This window comes from Augochlora pura, chromosome 2, assembly GCF_028453695.1.
Source record: "Augochlora pura isolate Apur16 chromosome 2, APUR_v2.2.1, whole genome shotgun sequence".
NCBI lineage: Eukaryota > Metazoa > Arthropoda > Insecta > Hymenoptera > Halictidae > Augochlora > Augochlora pura.
Genome location: NC_135773.1, coordinates 5,363,303 through 5,386,410, shown reverse-complemented (window position 1 = coordinate 5,386,410; position 23,108 = coordinate 5,363,303). Strand labels below are relative to the sequence as shown.

Genomic DNA, 23,108 nt, shown 5'->3' with positions numbered 1-23,108 from the left:
CCCTCCCTTTCGCTTGTCTTCTCCCTTTTGGCTGTCTTCTCCCTTTCCATTTTCTTTCTCCGTCTCCCTCCTCGCCACCTCGACTCTCCTCATGGTTTCTCTAACCCGTATCGATTGCTTGTTTCGTAAGGGAATCGCTGATTATAAATTAAAATCGTGCCCGGCATAAACGTAGTAGAAAATCGAGGAATTTCCAGCGTCGTGTCCTCCTCCTCTCGACCGCAATCGTGCCTAAGATTTTAACAGAAGTTTAAGGTCGTGTCGCTAGCTCGTGATTATCGCCGGCTTAAAATCAAGCAAGATTTTTCACGCGTACTTTTGCATTAAGTTTCTGTTATTCGATGCGTGTAGCTTGTTCTTCTTTTAAAACCGTGTGTCGGTTTGTTGACGCGATCGCGAGGAATGTGGCTCGATCGGCTCTCAGGCCAAACTTGGGGAAAAGATTGGATCGATTAATGATTGTCTATTATACCTCGTTAGGAATTGTAACTAATCTGTAATTATTTATAATAGCTGCAGAGTTAGAATCGCTAACCACTGATTAGATTATTTCTTGCACGATGCCTATGTTAAACTAAAGAAAGAAAACTATCTACAAAGATAGGTAGTTGAAAATAAAAAAAGTGTACTAATAAATTGTTGGGAAAATACTGCCTTGACAATGAAATGGATCCTACTCGTCAACGAAAAAGAAAAAAAGGTAACAGGACTATATTCAAGAGCTATTAAATTGTCTTCGACGTTTCGAAAATTCAAATTACCTTTCCAACCACCTAATACGTATGTATCTTGCTCTCTCCGCTTCGAGTGCCCCTAGGCGTGGTTTCGTCGCCCCGAACTGCAACGAAGCCTCGCGAATTGGCTCGCAGGGACAACTCTCCGGTTCGCGTCTGAGCGAAATATATTCGAGGAAGACGGACCTGGTCGCTCTTCGGCGGGAACTTTGAAAAATGGTTCTCATTAAACCGTTCTTCTTTTTCTAGAAAACATGAAGTATAGTTTCACGGTGGATGGTGCTCATTTTCACGCTTTCCTCTCGGAACGTTTTACCGTCCGTGAACGTGTCCATCATTCTCGCCGCGCAGGAAAAAAAAACGAGAATTCGTTGGAGCCACGACGACAACACGCACGCGATGTTCACGCGGTTCGCAACACGTGTAGCGTTCACACGCGCGGAACGCATCGCGCATGTGATGCCGTGACAGCGCGCGCGGAAACGTACAGCTCACGCACTCGAGCACGCACGCACGCACGCAAGCACGCACTCACGCACGCATGCACGCGTTTCGAACGGTGTGTGTACATTGTTCGCAATAATGAGGAGTTTGCACAGACTGGGATCCCGACGTTCTTCAAACAAGGAGAGCAAGGACAAACAGTCCTATATGGACGGATGGACAAGCACACTCAGCCACGAATCACACACCGCGCACCACCACCCTCGCCGACATGCGTACACCATCGCACACCATCGCGCTCTCCATGGACACGGCTAAGCCTGCGGAGCCGTCCGCGACGCGTACACGCGCGCAACCCGCTTGCTCGCTCGCTCACGGAACCGAGCCTCTTCACCGCTCCCACCACGGAAACTATCGACCATCACCCTCGCTCAACAAGCACCATAAGCGATATGGTGGCTAATATTTGCCGGGCTAAGCACACAAATACAATACAGTTCTGTTTACCTACCGCCAGTGGCGCTCACTCGGTTTTGATCGACGCCGAGATACTACCGGCCCGTTTGCAATTGCTTTGGCTCTCTCTCTCTCTCTCTCTCTCTCTCCTCTCATCTCCTCTCCTCTCACCCACGCCCTCTCCCTCTCTCCTCAACCGAGACCAACGTTTCGCCGTTCGACGTCGATTCGAAACGGAAACCGCGTGTGTCGCCGACGATCGATCCAGTCTTTTGCTCAAGCCACCTCCTGCTTTGCTAGGTTTGCTATCATGGCGGACTGGGAAGGATTCTGGAAGACGGTCGGTCATATTTTGCATGTTCGTCGATTCATCGATTGGTCATATTAAGTTCTGTCTTAAGGAATATTCAATTGTTGGTGAACGTATTAATTCCAGAAATTATCACAATATTAAGCGGGTGAACGTGAGTTCATACATGAATACAAGTGAACGTTGTGGCATTCATGCTCATTGCGATGCAGAATTATACGAATGATATAACATTCAAATTTATAAGCCACGTTCTCTCGTACATACAATTCTTCGATGTAGCGTTTATTTCTTTGCGGCTATTATGCAGTTTAACGTAATTGATTATGAATGAATCATCTGGCTATTTTCGCTGTTCCGTTATCATTCTCACCTTTAAGAACGTTTCTAGTTTTAGTTAACAATTTTTTCATAACGCGTCTTGTATCTTATATCTGAAATCCTATCCGCGCACAATTTTTTTCTTCATTGATATGAAATAATTATAAGATCCGATGAAGATATCGGGCGGCTATATGGAAATTTCGGGTGCTGTACGTGCGAGCTGCCAAGTATTTCGATCATTTGTAATATCGATCGTGCGATCGCGGCTGATACCGGGCCCCAGTACGTACACGTATTTGTCCAGCAGAAGACTTTCGTTCAAACTCTTAGAACAATACGATAAGACCATGTCACTCGATTGTCACACTTCAGCCGCAGACGATCGAAATCCACGTACAAGATTCCCGGCATTTAACATATTATTTTCGTCGTGCCGGCACGATTATTAATTGTCCTTCAGTCCGCGTTGTTATCGGTTGAATTACAACGGGAAATCGTACATCGATAGGAGTACGAAGTGTGCTCGTGTAACCGAGCTTCCAACGTCTAGTCGGCGAACCGAGTCTCTCTCTTATCGACACGGCCGCCGAAAGGACGTACTCAAGATAAGCGATAGGCGATCAAGATCGATTTTCGGTATTTGTAGAACAAGCATTATCGCGATATCGATGCTACGATAAAGCGTTTTCCGGTCATGATTTTTGTAGTGGCGTTATCGCGTCGATACGTATGTACGTATTTATGTACGCGTGTGTGTCTGTCTCTGTGTGTATGTTCGATGACTCGGTGAATTTAACACCGGCTGATGACGCTGATCAACGTTAACATCGATAACGTTCATTTTGTATAGAATATCGAGAGGAGACTCGGCATTTGCGATAACGATAAACGTTGAGTGTCCGCGGTTTTGTGTTAACATGTTTTTCGAAGTGTGTAGCTCACCGATAACCGTATCGATTTGTATATTAAGAATTTTTCCATGCATGCTAATTCAGCGTTCGCTTAAAATAGTCACCGAGCAAACTCCTGAATAAACTCTTCAAGAGAGAGAGAGAGAGAGAGAGGGAGAGGGAGACTTCGGTTATTTTCGCGGTCGTTGACAAACTGCCAGAAACGCATTAACGGAGTGTATTACGAAGTCCGAACAATAGGCCGGCTATGTATGTTGACCGAGAGGAACGGATTCCTTGGAATACAATGAACGGCGAGATTGCCTGGCGCGCGCTGGTAATGCAAAACAAATACAGCGAACGTAACGAAAATTTATTCGTTGTTTATCGTGTAACCAGGATCCGGCAGCAACAAATCATCGCTACGCGCGGTGCAATTGATCTTTCTCCGGCGACACTTTAATCATTCTTCCTTGTCGGTAACGGTCGACGAGTTTACTTTGGGAATATTTCGAAAAATCTACGACACTTTTGAAGAATTAGAAAGGACTGACATTATATTAAATCGAAGATTTATGGGGATACAGATCAGACTTGCATAACTTTGCAAAGAAATCTGGCGATGTACGATGAAAGTAGAGTTCAAGAGCTAAGCACGAAGAATTTGTGCAGCGTCAACGGCGAAACGAACGGTTATCGATGCATACTTCACGCTTTAATCCCGAATATCTTGAAAGTGAAAACACGAGGCTTATGTTGTTTGTACAACCAGAACAACAGATAGGCGAAGAGACAGAGCCAACAGCTAGAACATTGAATATGCGAAAAAATCTTTGCGTCGATTTCGATTCTAGGAATCGGAAACTCTTCGAAGACTGCTGTAGTTGTAACAGTAATTCCTGTTATGCTTCTGAATATTCTTTGCAGCGTTACTATTTAATGCCATGCGCGAACGGAAAATTACGGAATTTTTTTTATTATAATATACATTTCAATTCCAGCAGCTATGAAACAAACAACGTGAAACCTATGATCTTATCTTGCTCGATAGTATTAATTAAGGATTAAGCTTTGAGTCCGATGTAGCTACTTATCACAATGAAAAGATATTATATTGAGTACTAATACTCGTGGTATTCCAATAATACTAATCGCGGAACTAATTACCACTAAACCTACCGATTGATAAAAGTGAATAACGTACTTAAATCTAATATAAAATTTGTATCGAATCATTTTATACGACATTGTGTCTCTATGCGTTACCAACAATTTTTAATTAGAAAATGTGAAATCACGTTCAATGAACTATACTTTTATTTACAAAGCCGTCCGACTGGTTCAAAGCGAAACATTCCATTGCAACAGCGCTACGGAAAAACCATGATCATTTTCCAGGGAGCCACTCGATCAGCAAGACAAAGACTGGTTCCGCGAATCGTTTCGGAAACCGTTCCGTCCGATTCAAAGGTGGGGAAACATCTCTGCGAATCAGATGATTCCGCGTGAACAAGCTCGCCCATATTTTTTGCCGCAAAACCGCATGCCCGAGCGCATGAAGAGATAAAGAGGAAAAGAGAAGAGACAGAGCAAGAGAGAGAGAGAGAGAGAGAGAGAACTCAAGCTGCGCTCGCATTCACCGTTTCGTTTCGAACTGCGAAATTCACTCCCAGAAGCAACGGCGTCGTCCCGGCTCGCTGCAACCTGGCGTGACGGTTAGGTCAGCTGGTCGGCGGTTTGCGAACTATCTCAATTTGCCTAAGCCGCAACCGCGGTGACCGCGGGAACCGCAGCTTCCCTCGTCCGTGGCCACCTTTGCCCCTCTTTCCTCCGCAATTTCAGCGGGTCTCGCTCGCGCGCCGTCGTCGTATTCTCTTTCATCGTCGTCTCTCCTCTCTCTCTCTCTCTCTCGCTTCCACCGCCCGACATTCCCCCCTCCCCCCTCCCCCTCTCTCGCGGCCGCTCTCAGGTGCACCATCTCGAGAATTTAGCAACTACCAGTCTCTCTCCGACGGCGTAACCTTTGACCGCAGACCTTCGCGCCCGAGAGAACGACACCGCCTGTGTACTTTGTCCCCTAAGGTCGAGCGATTTTAATGATACCATAGGCGAGGAGACACTGTCCAACGTGCTCGAGATTCCGCCGAGGGTCGGCCCCGGCGCGACCGCACACGCTCTTCGCCCTGGCCAGGGAAACGTATGATTGCGTCTGGAATTGCTAGACAAAGCAGCAATCGCATTCTTTTTCCTGCGATTGACTCGACTCGACTCGGCCTCGGTCTCGTCTCGGCTTTCGACTTTGCTGGCATGATGATTTCGGTGATCCCCCCCGTGGAAATTGGTTTCTGATGCCGCGCTCACCGGCTACCTCTAAGATCTGTAATCAGCGGAGACCCACTTTTCTGATGGACTCCGCCGAGATTGTTAGTGCCGCGTGATTGCCACGCGATGAGTAACGCGACTGGGAAAAGCGTGTTCCACGGTCGGTGACAAAGCCGATGTTCGCTGGCCGGCAGAGAAAGAGAGAGAGAGAGAGAGAGTGAAAGAGTTTTTGGAGAGTTGCATTCTCGAGTGATCGACGATCTACGCGGCGATCTACGCGGCGACGATTTAGGTAGAGAGATGCGGGTGTACTACTTGCTTCGGATGAAAGTAGCCGCTCGTGGTTGGAATGTGATCGTCGAAAGAATTATTTGGTATGCTAATCGTAGAAAGTACGTGTAGTTGTGTAGGGTTGTTTAATGGTGTTTGAAAAGTATTCAGAGAACAGTGACAATCGATAGAACGCATTTTAATTCTTTGAACGACGAAGATGGAAATTAAGTGGCGAGTGAAATTTCTTTAACTGTACTTTAAGCTAGATGCTTCTGCTATTTTATATTTTCCCTATTTATTCTCGTTGCAGATACATTTCGGCAAATTCGTTCTTTTTCTAGTAATTTTAATGGATTAACCCATTCGCTGCCAAGGACGAGTATACTCGTTTTTGCAAATTTTTTGTGGCCACAAACATAAATATAAATATGTAAAAAACTTGAAAAAATACTAGAAATAAAATTTTTTACAAAAATAATACTTTATTTCTTATAGAGAATGGATAAAATATAAATGATGAAATATAAATGGCAATGGGAATGACTTCGTATAATTTAGGCTTGGCAGCGAATTGGTTAAAATATAATTGGCATTTTTAAATTCGGTCAACCTTTGTTCCATTTCGAAAGACGACTATCCAATTTCGCCCTAAATGGATAAAATCTACGGTCTAGCCACAAGTGCGTAAAATCCACAGTCTGCTGACGGACGGTACTGATATCGATATCAATCCAGAATGGAATACAAAGCACAAGGTGAACATGGTCGACTATGATAAGTATACTAAAGAACGTTCTGCCACAATTACGAGAAACAGTACGAAAATGTTTATCCTTCGGTTCTTCATTAATATTAATTTAGTTATTTCGCGTATGCAAAAATCCGCAGTCTGGCAACAATTTTAAAATCGAGAGAATTCATATCAGGGTAGATGTGTCCCTATTATAGTACACCCGAGTTAAAAACGTATGAAAAAGTCTTATATATAAATTGACGATCTGATTTTTGAAATTATTTTTATCTAATATTTTAATATACTACTTACCAGCTATTTTATACCTATTTTTTTTTTATTACGTTAATAGGTAATATCATTTGCTTATATATTAGTATATTGAATAAATATAGTAAGAAAAAGATAGATCATCGATTTATACATAAGATTTTAATTTTTTTAATCTTTCTAAACGTTTTTAGTCCGGGAACGCGATAACACAGGGACATCTATCCTAAGAGTTTGCAGACACCTTTGCCGCGATGAACGCGATTCGCGGTGTGCAGAAGGAGCGATAATCCTACATTTCGCCGCGAGCAGAATGCATTCCGTTCGAGAGCGAGCGGATGTTTACCGCAAAGGTATCGTCAAATTTTGGGAAGCATGGCTCGCGTAAAACCGATTTATGCCGTGCCGCGGGAAAGGTAGTCGAGCGAAAAGTGTGTTTTGATTCCGATAAAAGGTGGGCGACGCGCCGGTAATCGAAAATCGAACGTCGGTTTCATCGGGAACTGATCCCGCTCTCGAATTGCTATAAAGATATTATAATGATACGCGGATCAATCGGTTGTCATTCGCGCGTTTATTTCGCAACGAAATTATCGTATTTGTTTGGAGCAGAATTATCGCATTCGTTTCTTCCATGCGTGCTGGAATTTTGTTAATCGGCATCAATATCCATACGTTCGCGGATGTAATTCAACGATGAAATTCTAGTTTCAACGAATTAGTTTCACCACGGATCGCGAGCTATTTAAATATCAGTTGTCAAACTCGCGTTTGACCTATTTGGAGCCGAAGATATCAGTTCGCCGATTTGAATTTAAGGTCGAAACCTTATTTGCATTGGTTAAAACTGAATCTCGATGTCCCCATTGTCGAAAGGAATTTTTAGAAAATCGGAGCAGAATAGAAATCCTGTAATTTCGATGGAAGAATGTTTTCTTATGCTTCGATCGATCACTTATTCTGGTCTTCGATAGCACGATTGCATTATCGTAATACTTTTTATTAACAAACAATAAAATTCGTAAATCATTCTTTACGATTCAGTGCACATTTGTATTTTTCCCCGGCAATTTTTAATTCCATCGTCTGCGAGAAATTAATCGTCGCGTAGCGGTGGTCGCTCTTGACAACCGTCTTAACTGATCGATGATGTCGAGTGCATTGATTTTGCAACGTATTAAATGTATTAAAAAGCATTTCGCTATCGTGTCGGTTATCGATTGACTCAATTAATTACGCACGAAGAGATAATTGATAACTGCAGTTCATTGTCCATCAAACGATATCCCAATTTTCGACGACATTGTCAACATCGAGAATGATATTTTTCATAATTTCATTACGCCGCTCGACCGAACTCTCTCTCTCTCTCTGCACTTTGTAATTCGCAATTATCAATTACGCAAATCGTATATTCTACCGAAAAACCGCACTAAATCAATAATTTCTTCGTAAATATAATATTGTCCAGCTTAATACACGGCCACGTTCGCAACGATGCCGAGATTTGTTTTCGGCATGAATAACATCCGCCGCTTCGTTTCACGCCTTTGTGGTAAACAGAAACGGAAGCTACCGAATTTTGCGTAAAAAAAGCGCGATCATTTTTTTCCGTGCGTTGCACAACGTATAAAACTGCTGTACGCAAAAAAAGAGAAGAAAGAATTACAACTTTCGTGCCGTTTCGATGCTCGACAAAGTTGTCGATTTCGACTTTGCGCGAAGAGAGAGAGAGAGCAAATTCACAAATCACGGCGCGTAAAACGGTGGAACCGCGGCGGCTGAAATATGACTGCGGGGCGCGCGTTCTTGAATCGGCCCGAATCGATCGCGGACATCTGTTTGTAAACTTATCGCGGTGCCGGATTGCCGGACGACGAATTTGCCGGCGGATTGCGAAAATCCCCGGTGCCGGTAACTATACGTTATTTCCACCGCAGCGGGCGCGGAGTGAATGCACCGTGTGCCGGCCGGTTTGCATTGCGGTGCACGGCGTAACGAAGTGCATTTTAGCGCATTAGCCGAAACGCTCTAACAGCCGCAAAGTGCCGCTTGCGTTACGCGCCGCGAGCACACGCCCACTCTCTCGCCTCTTTGCGCCGATTTCGCCTTTGGGATGGTCGGCGTTCCTCTCGTTCCGCATTCGCACGCCGTCCACCGAAATTAGAAATTCCGCGATCACCGACCGCGAGCTCGCGAGCACCGACGAGAAATCCACCCGGAGTAAATTAGACGTCCGCCGCCGCCGCTGCCGCTGCTGCTGTTGCTGCTGTTGCTGCTGCTGCACGCCGGATTCAATTTATTCTATTGACGCGTTTCTACCCGCGTCATTGTTTCCTTTCGATTACTCCTCGGTCTTACCAACGTCGGCACTCTCGAAAAGCCTTCTATTCACCGCTTGGATTAAAAGATTTCTTATTCTCGAGTGAACGGTTGATATTCAAATTGTTCTGATCTCGTGAAGAAAAATCGAGCAACGATAAACTTTTATTTTGTCTAAAATTCCCTTCTTTAAAGATTTCTTTTTATATATTCTAGTCTTTATTTCTTTATTTATGTATTATTTTAAATATTCAAACTAGTAGATTTTAGAAAACTTTTGTAACTTTTTAAGCATGCTATATTAATCAAATTACGATATTCTGTTGGCTTGAGAACAAATTTTACTCTTTTTTAGTAGGACTGAACGGGTTAATATTGAAGTTACTTTCTAATAAAAGTAGTTCTGAGTACGCTTAGGATTCTTTAGAGTGTTTATAATTTTATTTCATGTTCTTTTTAACATGTATATTCTTTCTCTACGCGTTAGTATTTTTGTAGAATTTTTAATGAAGCATGTGGAATTATTTGTCAGAAACTAGTTTTCAAACTTGGTAAATTAATCGTGAAATCTCTACCGTTGCGATGCATTGTTCGTTCATTTGAAATATTTTCTTGTATAATACAGCAATTTTCTACAAATTTAAGGATGGAAATGCCAGGAAATAAAGTAGAGAATTTCGTTTCACGAGTGATGGCAACATAAATTTAAAAAATAAAATGACCGACCTGCAATTAAAATCGTATGGTAGTTTCATTCTTGACGTTCGCAATTTTTTCATCGACGAGGGTTACACGACCCACCTAATTGCTTAAGCGAAACGTGAAATGAGCCGCTCATTTTCCAAATCGGTTCACTCCGTTACACAAAAAGTGCAGAATAGTGATGAAATAGTACACATCGCTTTTAAAAATCTCCTCTAAAATACCAAAAACAAGTTTACATTTCAGATCGTGACTAGACTGTGAAAAACCTAAGTCAGATGGCAATAACCCTTTTCTTGCAAAAATTTAGAAAAAGAATATTCAAAAATTCTTTTAATACCTTTAAAATTTCGTTTTTTTTTGTGCTACAGTTAATTCTGTCATAATACACAAAATCGGCTGTTCAGTTGTTATAGCTTCGACTAAACGATATCTAAAAATCATAGGACACAATTTTTGCCTAGCCACGGAAGTTACTTGTCAACATTTATACTTAAATATTTTCAATATTAGCACTTAACGTCGAGAGATAAGTATAAATATTGACAAGTAACTTCCGTGGCTATGCAAAAATTGTGTCCTATGATTTTTAGATATTGTTTATATTTTCAATATAAAAAGCAGATCACTTCGAGCGATCTATATTGAATCGACAAATCACGAATGAGACTATTACAATTTTCGAACAATTTCTTGTTTTTAAAACGAACTATTAGAAAACTGCCAGTAGACAAAGCGTTAAGAAAAGAATAAAAAATGCAGATATTGAACGGACGACGTCTGCGATCGGTTGATATATATATATATATAATACGGAGATCGCGCGAGGACGTTTCACGGTGGGGGATCCGAACGGATTCCGGGATCGATTCCGATCGGTCGGTGGCGGAGCCGACGCGAGGGACTCTCCGCCGGTTCATTCGATTACAACGGCTCGATTGTGATCGAGGTCAGGAGGTAGCCGGCGCACTTACAACTTAACCCGAGATAACTCGGTGCCTGTTGGCCTTCTTCGTTCTTGCTCATCGATGATGCTCCTTACCCGTGAATACACGCTCGAGCCCAAGGAACTCGCGCGGCGGTTGATTAATCAGCAACCTTTTTGTTCCCTCCCCACTCTCCGGCGCCCATCCCTCCGACCCCGGCCGTCTTCATCGGAGAAGTAATCAACCGAGTTTCGCAAATTATCGGGTCGTGGCGCGAGCTAGCGAACGAGCGAGCGAGCTAGCGAGCGATCCGCTCGGGTTCGAACGTTCCAGCAGCTCGGCGAGATTTATGAGCCGGCGTCGAGCTTCGCGGAATAATTGACGCGATTAAGCCGCGTTCGTTTCCCGCTGGCTTCCACGAACGGAAGAGTATCTGCTCGGAGAAATCTGATTTATGTTTGTTAAAACGGCCGCGGAAGAATCGTGGATTATAATGCCCGCGCGCTGGGATGCCCCGGAATCCGGTCGCCGACGGAGAACCACCACCGAAAATAACCGTGTTTCGTCAGCGTTCCTGTTTTTTTTTTCTTCTTCTCTCTCGGCCGGTTCTTCGCCGAGATAATTCACTCCGTTCACGTGAATTTGTTGCACAATGCGAATGTGTAGCGCCGACGGAAATATAGGACGTTGCCGCGAGCCGAGACGGCCGGGAACCGCTGGACAAGCATTGGAAATATCAGAAATGTTTTAACGGTTCGTCGGCGGTGCCGGGTCGCGTCACTCCGGGCAATAAAACCTTTTTCCCCTTTTTCTTTTAATAATGCCCGAGGTAGGCTAATTTAGCTTGGGTCGGACGTGACTCGCCTTTCGACCGTCCGTTTTCCGACTGTTAAAAATGCCGCTCGAAACGATTTATATTACGGTTGCCGGAGGTTAATGATCATGAATTTAGGGCCGAATTAATTTTTTTGGTTAACTTTTAAATTGCGAGAAATATATTTTTTCTCAGAAAATTGAATTTCGAGATTACTGCTCTCGATTAAACTAACTTTCATCGACGCGCATCGGTTATAAAATAGTAAAGCTGGTTTTTAGCGTATAAATTAGTATAATCGAAAGGAATAAATAGAAGAATATTGAAAACTGAAAGGAATGGCATATATAATTTATTTATTTATATACACTTATATTTAATACATAATACGTTATAAATGACTGCAAATTTTAATAACGAAGCATAATCAGGATAATCATCTATAAATGTCATTTAAATTTTTTGCCGATATCCGAGGAATTACTACTTTCTCGTCTGTAAAGCAATTAGGGAGTCGTACCTGGAAAATTTCCCGAGATTGTCACGATTCTGAAATTTCGGCACTTGGGCTTTAGCTAGAAGAGAATAATGACTTTATTGCGAACGATCGTGTACTTCTTCCATCGACGATGTTATTCCACTAGTCTCGAGATTGCTACATACACGCACGCACACACTTGTTATTCTCAACTGCGCACGAACCACTAATATTTTTATTTAAAATCTTCACGACCCATACATTCATTGATCTCAAACGAGTCGCACAGTTTGTTTCAAGCAAATCGCATCTCCTTCGCGTCACTGGTGCTAATTAGTTATGACTCAACTGAGGACAGCGCGAGCGCCGGTCTCCGTACTTATCGCTGTGCAGAATGGTTGCACAATACAGATGTTTATTAGCGTTAACCCCCTGCCGTGTTATCGCGGTCGCAGCTATCGCGATTCGAACCGCCTCGTCAATAATTTCCCGGCGGAAAAATCGCTCGTATCTTTATCGTACGTCTGCCTATAATATCGTGCGCGTGGAATTTAAGAGCTGGCAATAATAAAGTTGACTAAGTTAAAACGAAAAAAAAAAAAATATCATTGAAAAATACGCGCCAGAGCAAACAAGCGGAGCTTGATAAATCACGTAAACAACAATTAGTTAGCGGGGCACTTCGCGCGTATTCCTGTTTACGCCGGTCGGTTCGCCGGAATAAAACGAAGCCAGAAATTGATTTAGCCGAGGCAACGCGCGGCTCCACCTGTTAAAAATACAAGACTTCGTTGATCTCGTAAATTCGCGGCCTACCATAACCGCGCGAAGACTCGCAGCCGGCCGACACCGCGAACGCGGAATAGTTTATTCGCGGCCGGAGAAAATTCTTCTCCGCGAGTTCCCGCGCGTCGTCGTCGTCCACGTATCTCCGCATTAATTCGGCGGAAAATCAATACAAAATTTTGCCGGCGAAAACATTTGCATTGCGTCCCTAGACACCTCGGTGCCAATGGTCTCTCGTTCGTTACATCGGGCGAGCGAGCGAGCGCGTGCGCGCGCGCGCACGAGCGAACGCACACGTTTGCACGGGGCATACAGTCAGGGCCAGGGTACAGTCAACACGATCTCGACTGACTGGAACGGCTCGTAGAGAGAGAGCAAGTGTTAATTACATGTTTGCGGTGTCCGCGAGGATTACACGCTACAACCGAAACTATGAACTTGCGAGCGGCGCTCACACGCACACGCCCTCGCCCTCGCCCTCTCTCGCCCTCGAACGTGGGCGTGCAAATGCACGTGAGCACCGCCGATCGGTGTGCACGTGTGCACACGGGCAGAGAGGACGCGGGAGGAGGAGGAGGAGGAGGAGGAGGAGGAGGAGGAGGAGGGCACTGTTAACTACGTTCGCAGCCCTGCCTACGCAAGCCTCGTCCTTCGACCGACCTGTAGATCGTGTCGGATACGCTCCCTACAACCGAGACCGCGTTAACCGGCCTGTATCTCTGTTGAACTCTCACGGAAATCGATCGACGTCAAAAGGACAGCACCGTGAAAGTTACGGCCTGATAAATTCGTCAGACGACACCACCGACGCGGCGTCGTCAGACCAGCCGGTGGCCCATCAAAAATCTCTCGGAGCAGATCTGTCCGACCCTTCGAGGGCGGAATGTTCTTTACGTGTAACCATCGCCGAGCGTAAGGAATCATTTCTCGCGTGGCGTGTACCTGCGGTCGTCTATTGTCGGCGGTTCAGTAGATAGGCACAGTTTTATATAAGCGACGTCACGGCGGTTGTATCCGCCGATACATGTGTACATGAAATGGCTAGAGAAGAGTCATCGATTTCAATGAAATTTTTGTCGACAAATCGAGGTTGGAAATCGTTCGAGTCGTGTTCGATCGCTTGCGTGAATGGGCATTATTTACAAAGATATTTAATCGGACATATAGTTATTAAAAACAAAAAATCACTTCAATTGAAACGGCTATGTGAGTAACATATCGGTGAAATTAACCCTTTGCTGTATCATTATCTTCATAGTTACTACGATTAGAAGTTTCTTGGTTGCAATCATTTCAAAGAATAAAAGAGACGATCTATATTACTTGTGTGTCGTCGTTTACTAAAATATTTAAATATTGACGGTAAGAAATCATAATTTTATTCAGACTAAAAAAAACTGAACGGATTGTTACTAAAAATCTCCGTCACGTGTCAGACTTGTCAATGTATGATAAGGGGTTAACGTATGTTAAACTGATGCTATATCGATGATATTGAGCAAATAAAAGGGTTATAAAGTCTGAGATTAATTTTCTTGAAAGCGTAGCAAAATAGTATATTCCGAAACTTGAAAATAGCGAGTTGGTGGTGGGGTGGGGAAAGGAAGGAGTTTAACAGTTATTCGGCCCCCTGCAAGTGTTAATTTTGCGTCAGTTCGGGGAGCGCAGGGTTTGTGGAATTCGAAGTGAACGCGTTCGTAACTTGATCCGTACAATGCAGCTTGCGGATTGATTGAGGGGCGGCAGCAGCAGCGCGAATCGTCAACCTCTCGAAAGACTAGAATTTCGCCGAGCGGAATGATTCGCTCGGAATCCTCGAGCCGCGCCGGAGGCTGCCGGGATCCACCTGCCAGCAGCAATCTTGTTATCGCGTTATGTTACGCGTTACATTGTGTGTTCATCCACGCGTGCACGATTGCCGATGGCGTTTAAATGTCTTTTACTGTTTACCGGCTGCTCGCGCGCGGCTTGCGAACGCCTCCGCGCCGTCGACGACCATTGCTCTTCTCCGCCTCCTCCTGCTCCACCTCTCTTCCTCTTCTACCCATCATCCTCCTCCCCCTCCTCCTCCTCTTCCTCCTCATTCCCTTTTCATCGTCGAGCCGCGAATCGACTAACGCATTACTTCCTGCATCCATTCCTCTCCATCACGGCGAACAGCTGCGCGAAATTAATTACAATACTTAGAGCGCGGCGAGATTTGACGCGCGCTCGCGCTCTCCCGCGGTCTCTTTTCTTGTTCTCGACGGGCGTGGATTTGTTGGAGGCGTTCCTCGTTCCTCGAAACTTCGACATTGTTTTATTTAGTCCGAGTTACTGTCTGATCGTCTCCGACCCAACCCCGCTGCGCGGAACAATGACGAATCTTATTGCACGGCCGCGATGGAATATTTTAATTATCGACTGTACTACGAATAGATATTGATAAGATACGGTCATTGCCGAAATCGTACACTACGTGTCAAAAAACGTATACTCTTGTATGAACGTTTAGGGATGATCTGGGATAATTAATTTTATATATACCGGGTTTTCTGGGAAATGTGGGAGATATGATAAGGCTACGGTAAAAGAGACGAATTAATTTTAGAAGTCGACTCAAATGGAGATGTACAGTCCGCGCGCGACAAAACAGCACCTTTCTGTTCCCCCTCTTACTAGCTGCCCTGCTACCGTCGACGAAGCGGTAGAGGGGGGGGAATGTATGCGCAAAGGTGTCTTCTTGTCGCGTGAGGACTATAGCTATCTATAACAGCGTTTAAATTATATTTTCTATTTTTGTCACAAATTCTTAACGAAGCATTATAATATAAATGTATCTACATTTATTATAGATTTATACAAAAATCTGTACGCTAAATTATTTCTATTGAATTTAAATACGGTAATGGCTCGATATTTCTGATACGATTTCTTATACCGATCCTACACAAAAAGTTCAAATGAAACGCAACGAAATATAGTATTTTGCACTGACACCGGCGACATCGATTGGTTGTTAACACATATGTATATCTATTCAGAAATTTAATCTGTCGATCGTCGACGCTTCCTCGTCTATTTTTATTTATAAATATCGTCGCTTGGCGCCAACATTTTCGTATAATTAAAACTGGCCAATATGTACCCGGAGAAATACGAAGAAAAAACAACCGGATTCGATGAAATTATTTCGAGGAGGGTTGTCGAGGTTTACAGAATTTCGGGGAAACGTCGGAATAAATACCGTCGTCGGTGTGTGTGTGTGTGGGTAGAAGTGTGATTTCAGCGAAATTGATGTTTAGAGAAGACTATAATGCGCGCCTCTCCCCGTTGTGTATTGATAACGTCCTATCATCGAGCGGCCCGAGTAAAAAGATAATGATGTATTTATTATCTTCTGTCGACAGTTTCCGTGTGGCCACATGCTTCGATAAATAGAACAGAGTTTAGATCGAAAAGTTTGTCGGCGGGGTTCACAGGCTGCTGCGTCACAACGTGATATCATGCACGGCGTAGTTAGACAGTCGAGCTGCCGCCGCACACCCACTGTTTTCCGGCTCGTAAGCTGTAATTTGGTAACGGGCGGTGGCTGATGTATGCCATTAAACAAATCTGTGCGAAATAAGCGGCGCAATGTTTCTTTCGCGCGTAGAAGACTGTTCGTCGTCGAAACACCGCGCGCGCTCCCTTATTAAATTGTTTATCACGGAAACACGTGAATTTTTATTTCGGCCCGGGTAACGCCGCGTATTATGGTAGCTCAAATATTATTACACCGATGAGCCGTTCTCACCGAGCCCCTCATTATCCGAACTCCTCCGTGTTATTTAACGTTCTATTATTTCCTTATCGTGCGCGTTTATACGCGATTAAGTTGAACGAAGCGCAATATCTGGCGATACGACGTTTTAATGTTCCCGACATGGAAGCACGTAGCGCTAATTACAACAAGACCCGTAGAAGGATTAATAAAGAAACCCCCGAGAGCGAAGCGCGCGTATTCTTGTTAATGAAGGAATTCGAAGTGGAGAAAAAAAACGTAATTCGAATATTTAAACGCGGTTCCTGCGATGCGAAGAGAAAAGGGATGGTGGAAACTTAAATTACGTCCGGAGCGTATTACGAAGATCAAATGTTGGCGGGGGAATACTCCGCCAAAGGGAATTTCAATGAATTTGGTATTGGAGGAGACTTTATGTTTCTTTCATATATGTCGTAACTGTTGTCGATAGCACGCGCGACTTTTTAACAATGCGCGATCATCGTTGGAAGGGAAATGTCTATTTTGTTAACGTGAATTTCGATTGTCTGTTGCAGGGTCCACCACAACCGGGACAACAAATTAAATTCACTGTCGGCGAGTCCTGCGACAGGATCAAAGAGGAGTTCAATTTTCTACAGAATCAATGTCACGCGTAAGTATAAGACAATTTTTTTACCAATCGGTAATCGTAAAACGGTTTTCAAATCTCTACGAAGATACTTTCTAGAGTATTTTAAAATATTTTATATACTTTGTAAAGTTCGTAATTTAATATTATTTATTTTAATATATATTTACGTCGCTACTTATTTTACATTGTAGTATGAAATTTATCATCGCGTTAATAGAACAACGTTAGAATATTGTTACAACGTCAACTGTTGTTCCACAGTTCGAGAAGGGCTTCTAGAAAACTGCCAGTAGATAAAGTGTTAATGAAATTAAATTTCTATTTAACTCGCGTTTATTACAATCGAGATATAAACTATTTACACTCTTGGTTAGCACGCGAAACTTCGCAAATCTTGTCCGAAATCTTCGAGAGGAGTTCGACACGATATGGTATAAAAAGCTAAGATGAACACCCTGTGCATCCCAAACGGTTCTTGGATAAAATTCCAACGAAATCGATTTAAAAATCGCGCGCACCTGTGACGGCGAGCTGCCAAAGGGCTGAGAAACGACGCATAAAAACCGACGTCGCCCTTAGAGGTTTCAAGTTGAACGGAGTCGTCGTTCCCTTTAGTAGTCTCGAACGTCCCCTTCTGGAATTAATATTTAAAGAGGCGGAGTGCCGCGTGCAGCTAATCCCAACGAAGCTATCCGTGGTATAGGTTTACAGGATCGATTATATGCAAGGTGTTCCAAACAAAGAGAGCAAAACATACACCTTGGGCGAATTAAAATTCAAGCGTCCCTGATCAAACGATCTGAATAGCCGGCAATAAGACCAGCTAATAAGAGTAAGAAAAGAATTCGATGGCTGTGTATGGGGAACGAGATGAACAAACTGCGATACATTGAGAAGGAGGACATATCATCCCTTGCAATGCAGTTTGTTGAATGTTTCTCTGTCGGCGATATTATATGATAAATTTATATTTATTATAGATGTTAATAAAAGTATTTTCATCCTGAAGGAGGAAATAATTCTTGTTGATTGTAGATTATTAAAACAAATAAATCGCAAATATATAAAGTAGCATTTGAATATACATGTACACATTCGATTAATATTGAAATGTGAATATATTTTAAAATGTATAAATCATATTTCCAAGGGACGTCTTAAAGAATGTATCTTATAATATTTCCTCAAAGTAAATAATACATTATTTGAAGCACGACGATGAAGCTTCTCACTTCGCAAAACAGAATCCCTGTTGTGAAACGAGTTGAAAAGTTAATTCTTCGATCAACCGCTTATGTCAAGATTCTGAAATGACCGCGTAATTCACAACAATATTATAAAGTAAACATATTTTCAAGATAGCTCATTGAAGCGTCGTGCCTTGAAAAATCATCGACAAGTTCGTGAACAAACCCCGCAATCAAAGTGTGATGCCGGCCCGCGACGTGTCTGTGAAGAGCGTTGAAAAGGCGACGGACGCGAAAAATTGGCACTCGCGTCGGCGTCAAGGTGAAAAGCATCTCTCGGTGAAACACGATTGAGCGCATCACCTGCACGATCGTCGCGGCTTACCGCGTCTTTTGTCTCGGACCTGCATACGTAACCGTGATAGAAGCCGCGGATCGGAATAGCCTGGGAACCGACGCAGCTGGTTCCCTCGGCTGCACGCGATCTGCAAAAGCCATAAGTGATTTACGACAGCGCGGGCTATTGGCAGACGCGTAATGACACCCGTGCGCCCGTAACCAACGCGAATACGGAATTAAGAAAGAGCCCCCGCGCGGTGGCTGCATTTTTCAACGTCCCGCGGATCGAAACTTTCATTGCTTCTACGTGGAACTTGTACGTCAGACCCCTACCGGAAGTTTCAAGCTCTTTCCTTTTACGCCTGCCACCGTCGTCGCGTCTCGCGCCCTCCCACCCCCCGTCTTCCGTTTTTTTCCTCCGCAGGTTCCCTGCCCCCTTTGAAGTTCCCAGACGTGGGAGCCTATAGTTCTCCCAGTCGATGATTTAAAAGTTCAGACGATGGAAACGCTCGCGACCATTCAGGGCACCGTGGAAAGCGAGATCCGGCCCCGATTCCTCGATATTAGCTCGGGGAACGATTTAGGGGCGAGTTGCGCTCCGAACGTTCGAAACTCCCACCTGGAAATTATACTTGCTTCGTATCGGTTACTATTTCCACTTATTATTACGATCACGAAGCTGTGCACTTAAACCTATGTCACTGATCGAATTCTTTCGAATGAATATACATAGATGGTTACAAGAGTATTATCCGAGTGCACTCGTTTTCGTCGAATAATTTGTTCGTTATTCGTTATAAGTTATTCTAAATATTTATTCGAATAAGGAATTGTTATTCGAATAAATTTGTTGAATAGAGAATTATTATTCAAATCAATTTGTCGAACAGAGAATTATTATTCGAATCAATTTATCGAACAGAGAATTATTATTCGAATCAATTTATCGAACAGAAAATTTTCTGTTAATAATTATTTTTTTGTCCGCAAATTTCAAGGTTCATGATATAAAGCTTTATTTCATGTAATCGTAAGATAAAATTACTGGAATTAAAAATAAATGATGGAACACTACTGCGGCGAATACGATCGAAACTTTTGTTATAAATATAAACGACAGCGGCAGATTGAAGTTAAATAGCGTACATTTATTACGTAAAAGCGAATACGCTTGTTTATACGTACGCACTAAGGTGCAACGTAATCGTTCCTAATTGTTATGGAAAATTCTTTGGCGGTCTCCATTACCATCATCGAATATATTACTAACTCATCTAAAGCTCTGTATTGCTGTTACAATTACTTTATAACGCATATACAACGACAGATAATGCGTTTCTTTGGATATTTGATAGAACGTCGAGAACGTTAATCTGTTTTTCTGAACATCGTTCACTGTACTATCATACATAATCAATAATGTGTCTCGTAATCAACGCTCAAATTATTCTTTTAATAACCATATTCATGTTATTATTATTTTTCACGTTATTATTATTCTGTTTCAAAGTTCACTTTTTTAAAACTAAAAATTAACTAAATGAAAATTAAATAACTTTCTCACACATTTTAGATTATTTACTTAATATGATGATGTCAACCTCGCTGTTCCTTTAAACAATTCAGTAAGTTTCTTTCCGAATTTCCGTCACGAGTGTCCTACTTAACAGACATTTATCGAATATAAAAACCGAAGAAATCGAGCGAAAACTTTGTGCGCGTCTCGTAGAAGGGACGCGCGCGATCGGTTCGATGCCATCGCTACTCCGGAAGCCATCCATCCATGGCTGGATAAAGTGCACACAATTTAAACGATTGCGAAGCGGTTAGAATACGGCATAAACGGTCGGCGCGGTTGCTCGCGATTATGTACGCGCAGGCGTCGATAATTAATATTAACATTATACCAACGCGGCGTACGTAAAGGTCGTCGTAAACCTACCGCACGAATTTAACGTGTTTCGCCTAACTGTACACATCGGCTTAACGTTCGGGACCGATAAAGAACCGTGCGCATCGGGACGTCTATCGTGCGCACAGGTATCCAGTGGGAAATCATTTAATCCGAGCTGCTTTTTTGCCTCTGTTCGCAGGTTGAAACTTGAGTGCGAGAAACTGGCCACGGAGAAGATCGAGATTCAACGACATTACGTGATGGTAAGGAATCACCATTCCGTAACACTAATTCCGGTTAAGTCCGTGCCCTCCCTTTCTCTATTCGCCGTACAGCCTCTCTCTCTCTCTCTCTCTCTCTCTTTCTCTCTGCCTATGTCTCCGTCCGCACGGTTCGTTCGCCGTCTTCCTCCGGCTGCCGCCCCAGTCCCTCGTTTTCCCCATCCAGGATAATCATGCTCGCTCGACCGCTAAACCAGCTTGGCTTCTTAGCATTAATTGCATCCTCGCCGCACCGACTTTACATTGGCCTGTTACCCCGCGCTCGCGCGGCCGCCCGTGCACCTGTATACGTCCTTCACGTACACAGGCGACCGCAGCCGATGCACGTGTATCCGTATATTTATCTTGCGCACCTACTGTGCATAGCTAATGGCTCTAAGAGCACAGCGGTTCTCATCGACTCGATTGTCGCGCAGCGCGCACTGTGGATTCTGGGAACAATAATCTGTGGTCGAAACTCGTTTCTTCAAAATCCGTGCATGAACACTATTCTCTTATGCGTGGACGCAGAAATCGAGAATATTAACAGTCTTTGTGATTCGATACTGCGATGTGAAAGTAACAGTATAAATTTGAGCTTGCAACTAATTCTTTCGATTATTCGATAGAACATATAAGAATGCGATTTGATGCGTTCTCATGCATCGAAGCGTCTATATTTCGACTGTTTCTACGTCTGAAAAGCATTTTTTATTTCGCTTGGAAAAAATGTAGACAAGCTTAACAATTTAATATCTTCAATCTGGGACGTTTCTTGGTACAAAAAGTTCTTCGTTGGTATAGAAATTATTTATACCATTGATAATAAAAATTATTTTGAGACGAATTGGTAGAGAAATTTTACTGGTATCTCAGAATCATTACTCGAGTACAAAGGGTTAATACACATCGAAATGTGTATATAATATCCCAGCCGATATCCTGACGAATTAAACACCTACCTATTACACGATAACCTTAAACTTCGACGCAACGGTGAAATAATTTTGGTCACAGAAAGCGTACGCCGCGTTCCACGCCCGTACAGGATTGCGCTGTCGTAACCCGAACCAGATTTGCTTCTTGCTTTGCCCGCAATCTGGCCGAAAGAATCGACCGGTTGCGCTCGCTTTCCCGGCCGGAGTTGTTGACCACCTCTCTCTCTCTCTCTCTCTCGCTTCGGAAATACGAGCGGGTGTGCTTCGACCTGTGTAATTTCACACTATTTATGTCGACACCGCGGCAACCGAAGATTAATGTTCCTCTTGGATGCGGTGCAGCGGTGTCCCCCCCTCCGCGCCCTGCCCGCGGGCAAATCGGGTTTGCTCACGGTCCAGGCCCTCGGGGCTCTCGCTCCGTCGCCGCTAACGAAGGACAGCGGTAACAACAAAAGAGAATTCCCGCGGTCGGCACGGATGACAGTAGACGGCTTCGAGCTCTGTCGTCCGAGTTTCCTTGACGACGAGGACAGAGGTAGGGACAATTTCGATTCACCGGCGAGTCAAGCTTAGCTAGCAGGGTGCTATACACCACCACCACCACCACTGCCACGGTTGTCTAGGAAACCGGGACGCCATCGCGTGGCACGCAGCGAACGCAAGAGTCGTCGAGGTTTCTGTCTTTTACGACTGTCGTTGGCCTTTGTTAGGTCTGGGTAACGATCCCGAGTTATTGGCCGGTGTATGAACACGGCGGAGGATCGCCGCTTCATTGAAACTGGCGTCTAACAAGCTGGAGATCCTATTCTCATCGTGGAAGTCGTTCCGAGAATAATCGTCCCTGAATTAAGAACAGGAAGGGCGCAGGTAGCTGGCCGAAGGGTCTCGCATTTGGTTAAATTGGAGGTAACCGTTTCACGTGGCTTAGAAATATACGTGCAATGTATAGAACAATGTTTTAATACGAATACTACACGGTTGTATATTGAAATATTCGGTAGTTAACATATTAGACGATATACCTGGAAATCCGGGACACACCTCTAAGTATTTAATTACTTTATGACCAGGACGACTTCGACGGACAGACAACAGATGTGACCAATAAAATGAATAATAGGCACAAATCGCGCCATTAACGACCGAAACAATAGTAAGAAGATCTTTAGAGCTTCCAACTCGTCGGCTTAAATTTCTAAAGACACACCCCTGTTGATTTAGAAAATGCGAGAGTCCTCTACCAAGTTTCATTGGTAATAAATCAAGAATCAACGGAGTCGACAACGGACAAAACGTCACGAGAAAAAGACAGAATTAAATCGACGACAAC

General features: G+C 43.6%; 1 protein-coding gene across 1 annotated transcript in view; it reads left to right on the top strand.

Moving 5' to 3' along the window:
* The window catches only part of LOC144476219 (protein groucho), an 80,178-nt gene that overhangs the window by 14,736 nt on the left and 42,334 nt on the right, over positions 1-23,108 (top strand). The window contains exons 2-3 of the mRNA XM_078192899.1: positions 17,084-17,181; positions 20,780-20,843. Coding sequence (XP_078049025.1) covers positions 17,084-17,181; positions 20,780-20,843 — 162 coding nt within the window. The remainder of the gene's footprint in view (positions 1-17,083; positions 17,182-20,779; positions 20,844-23,108) is intronic.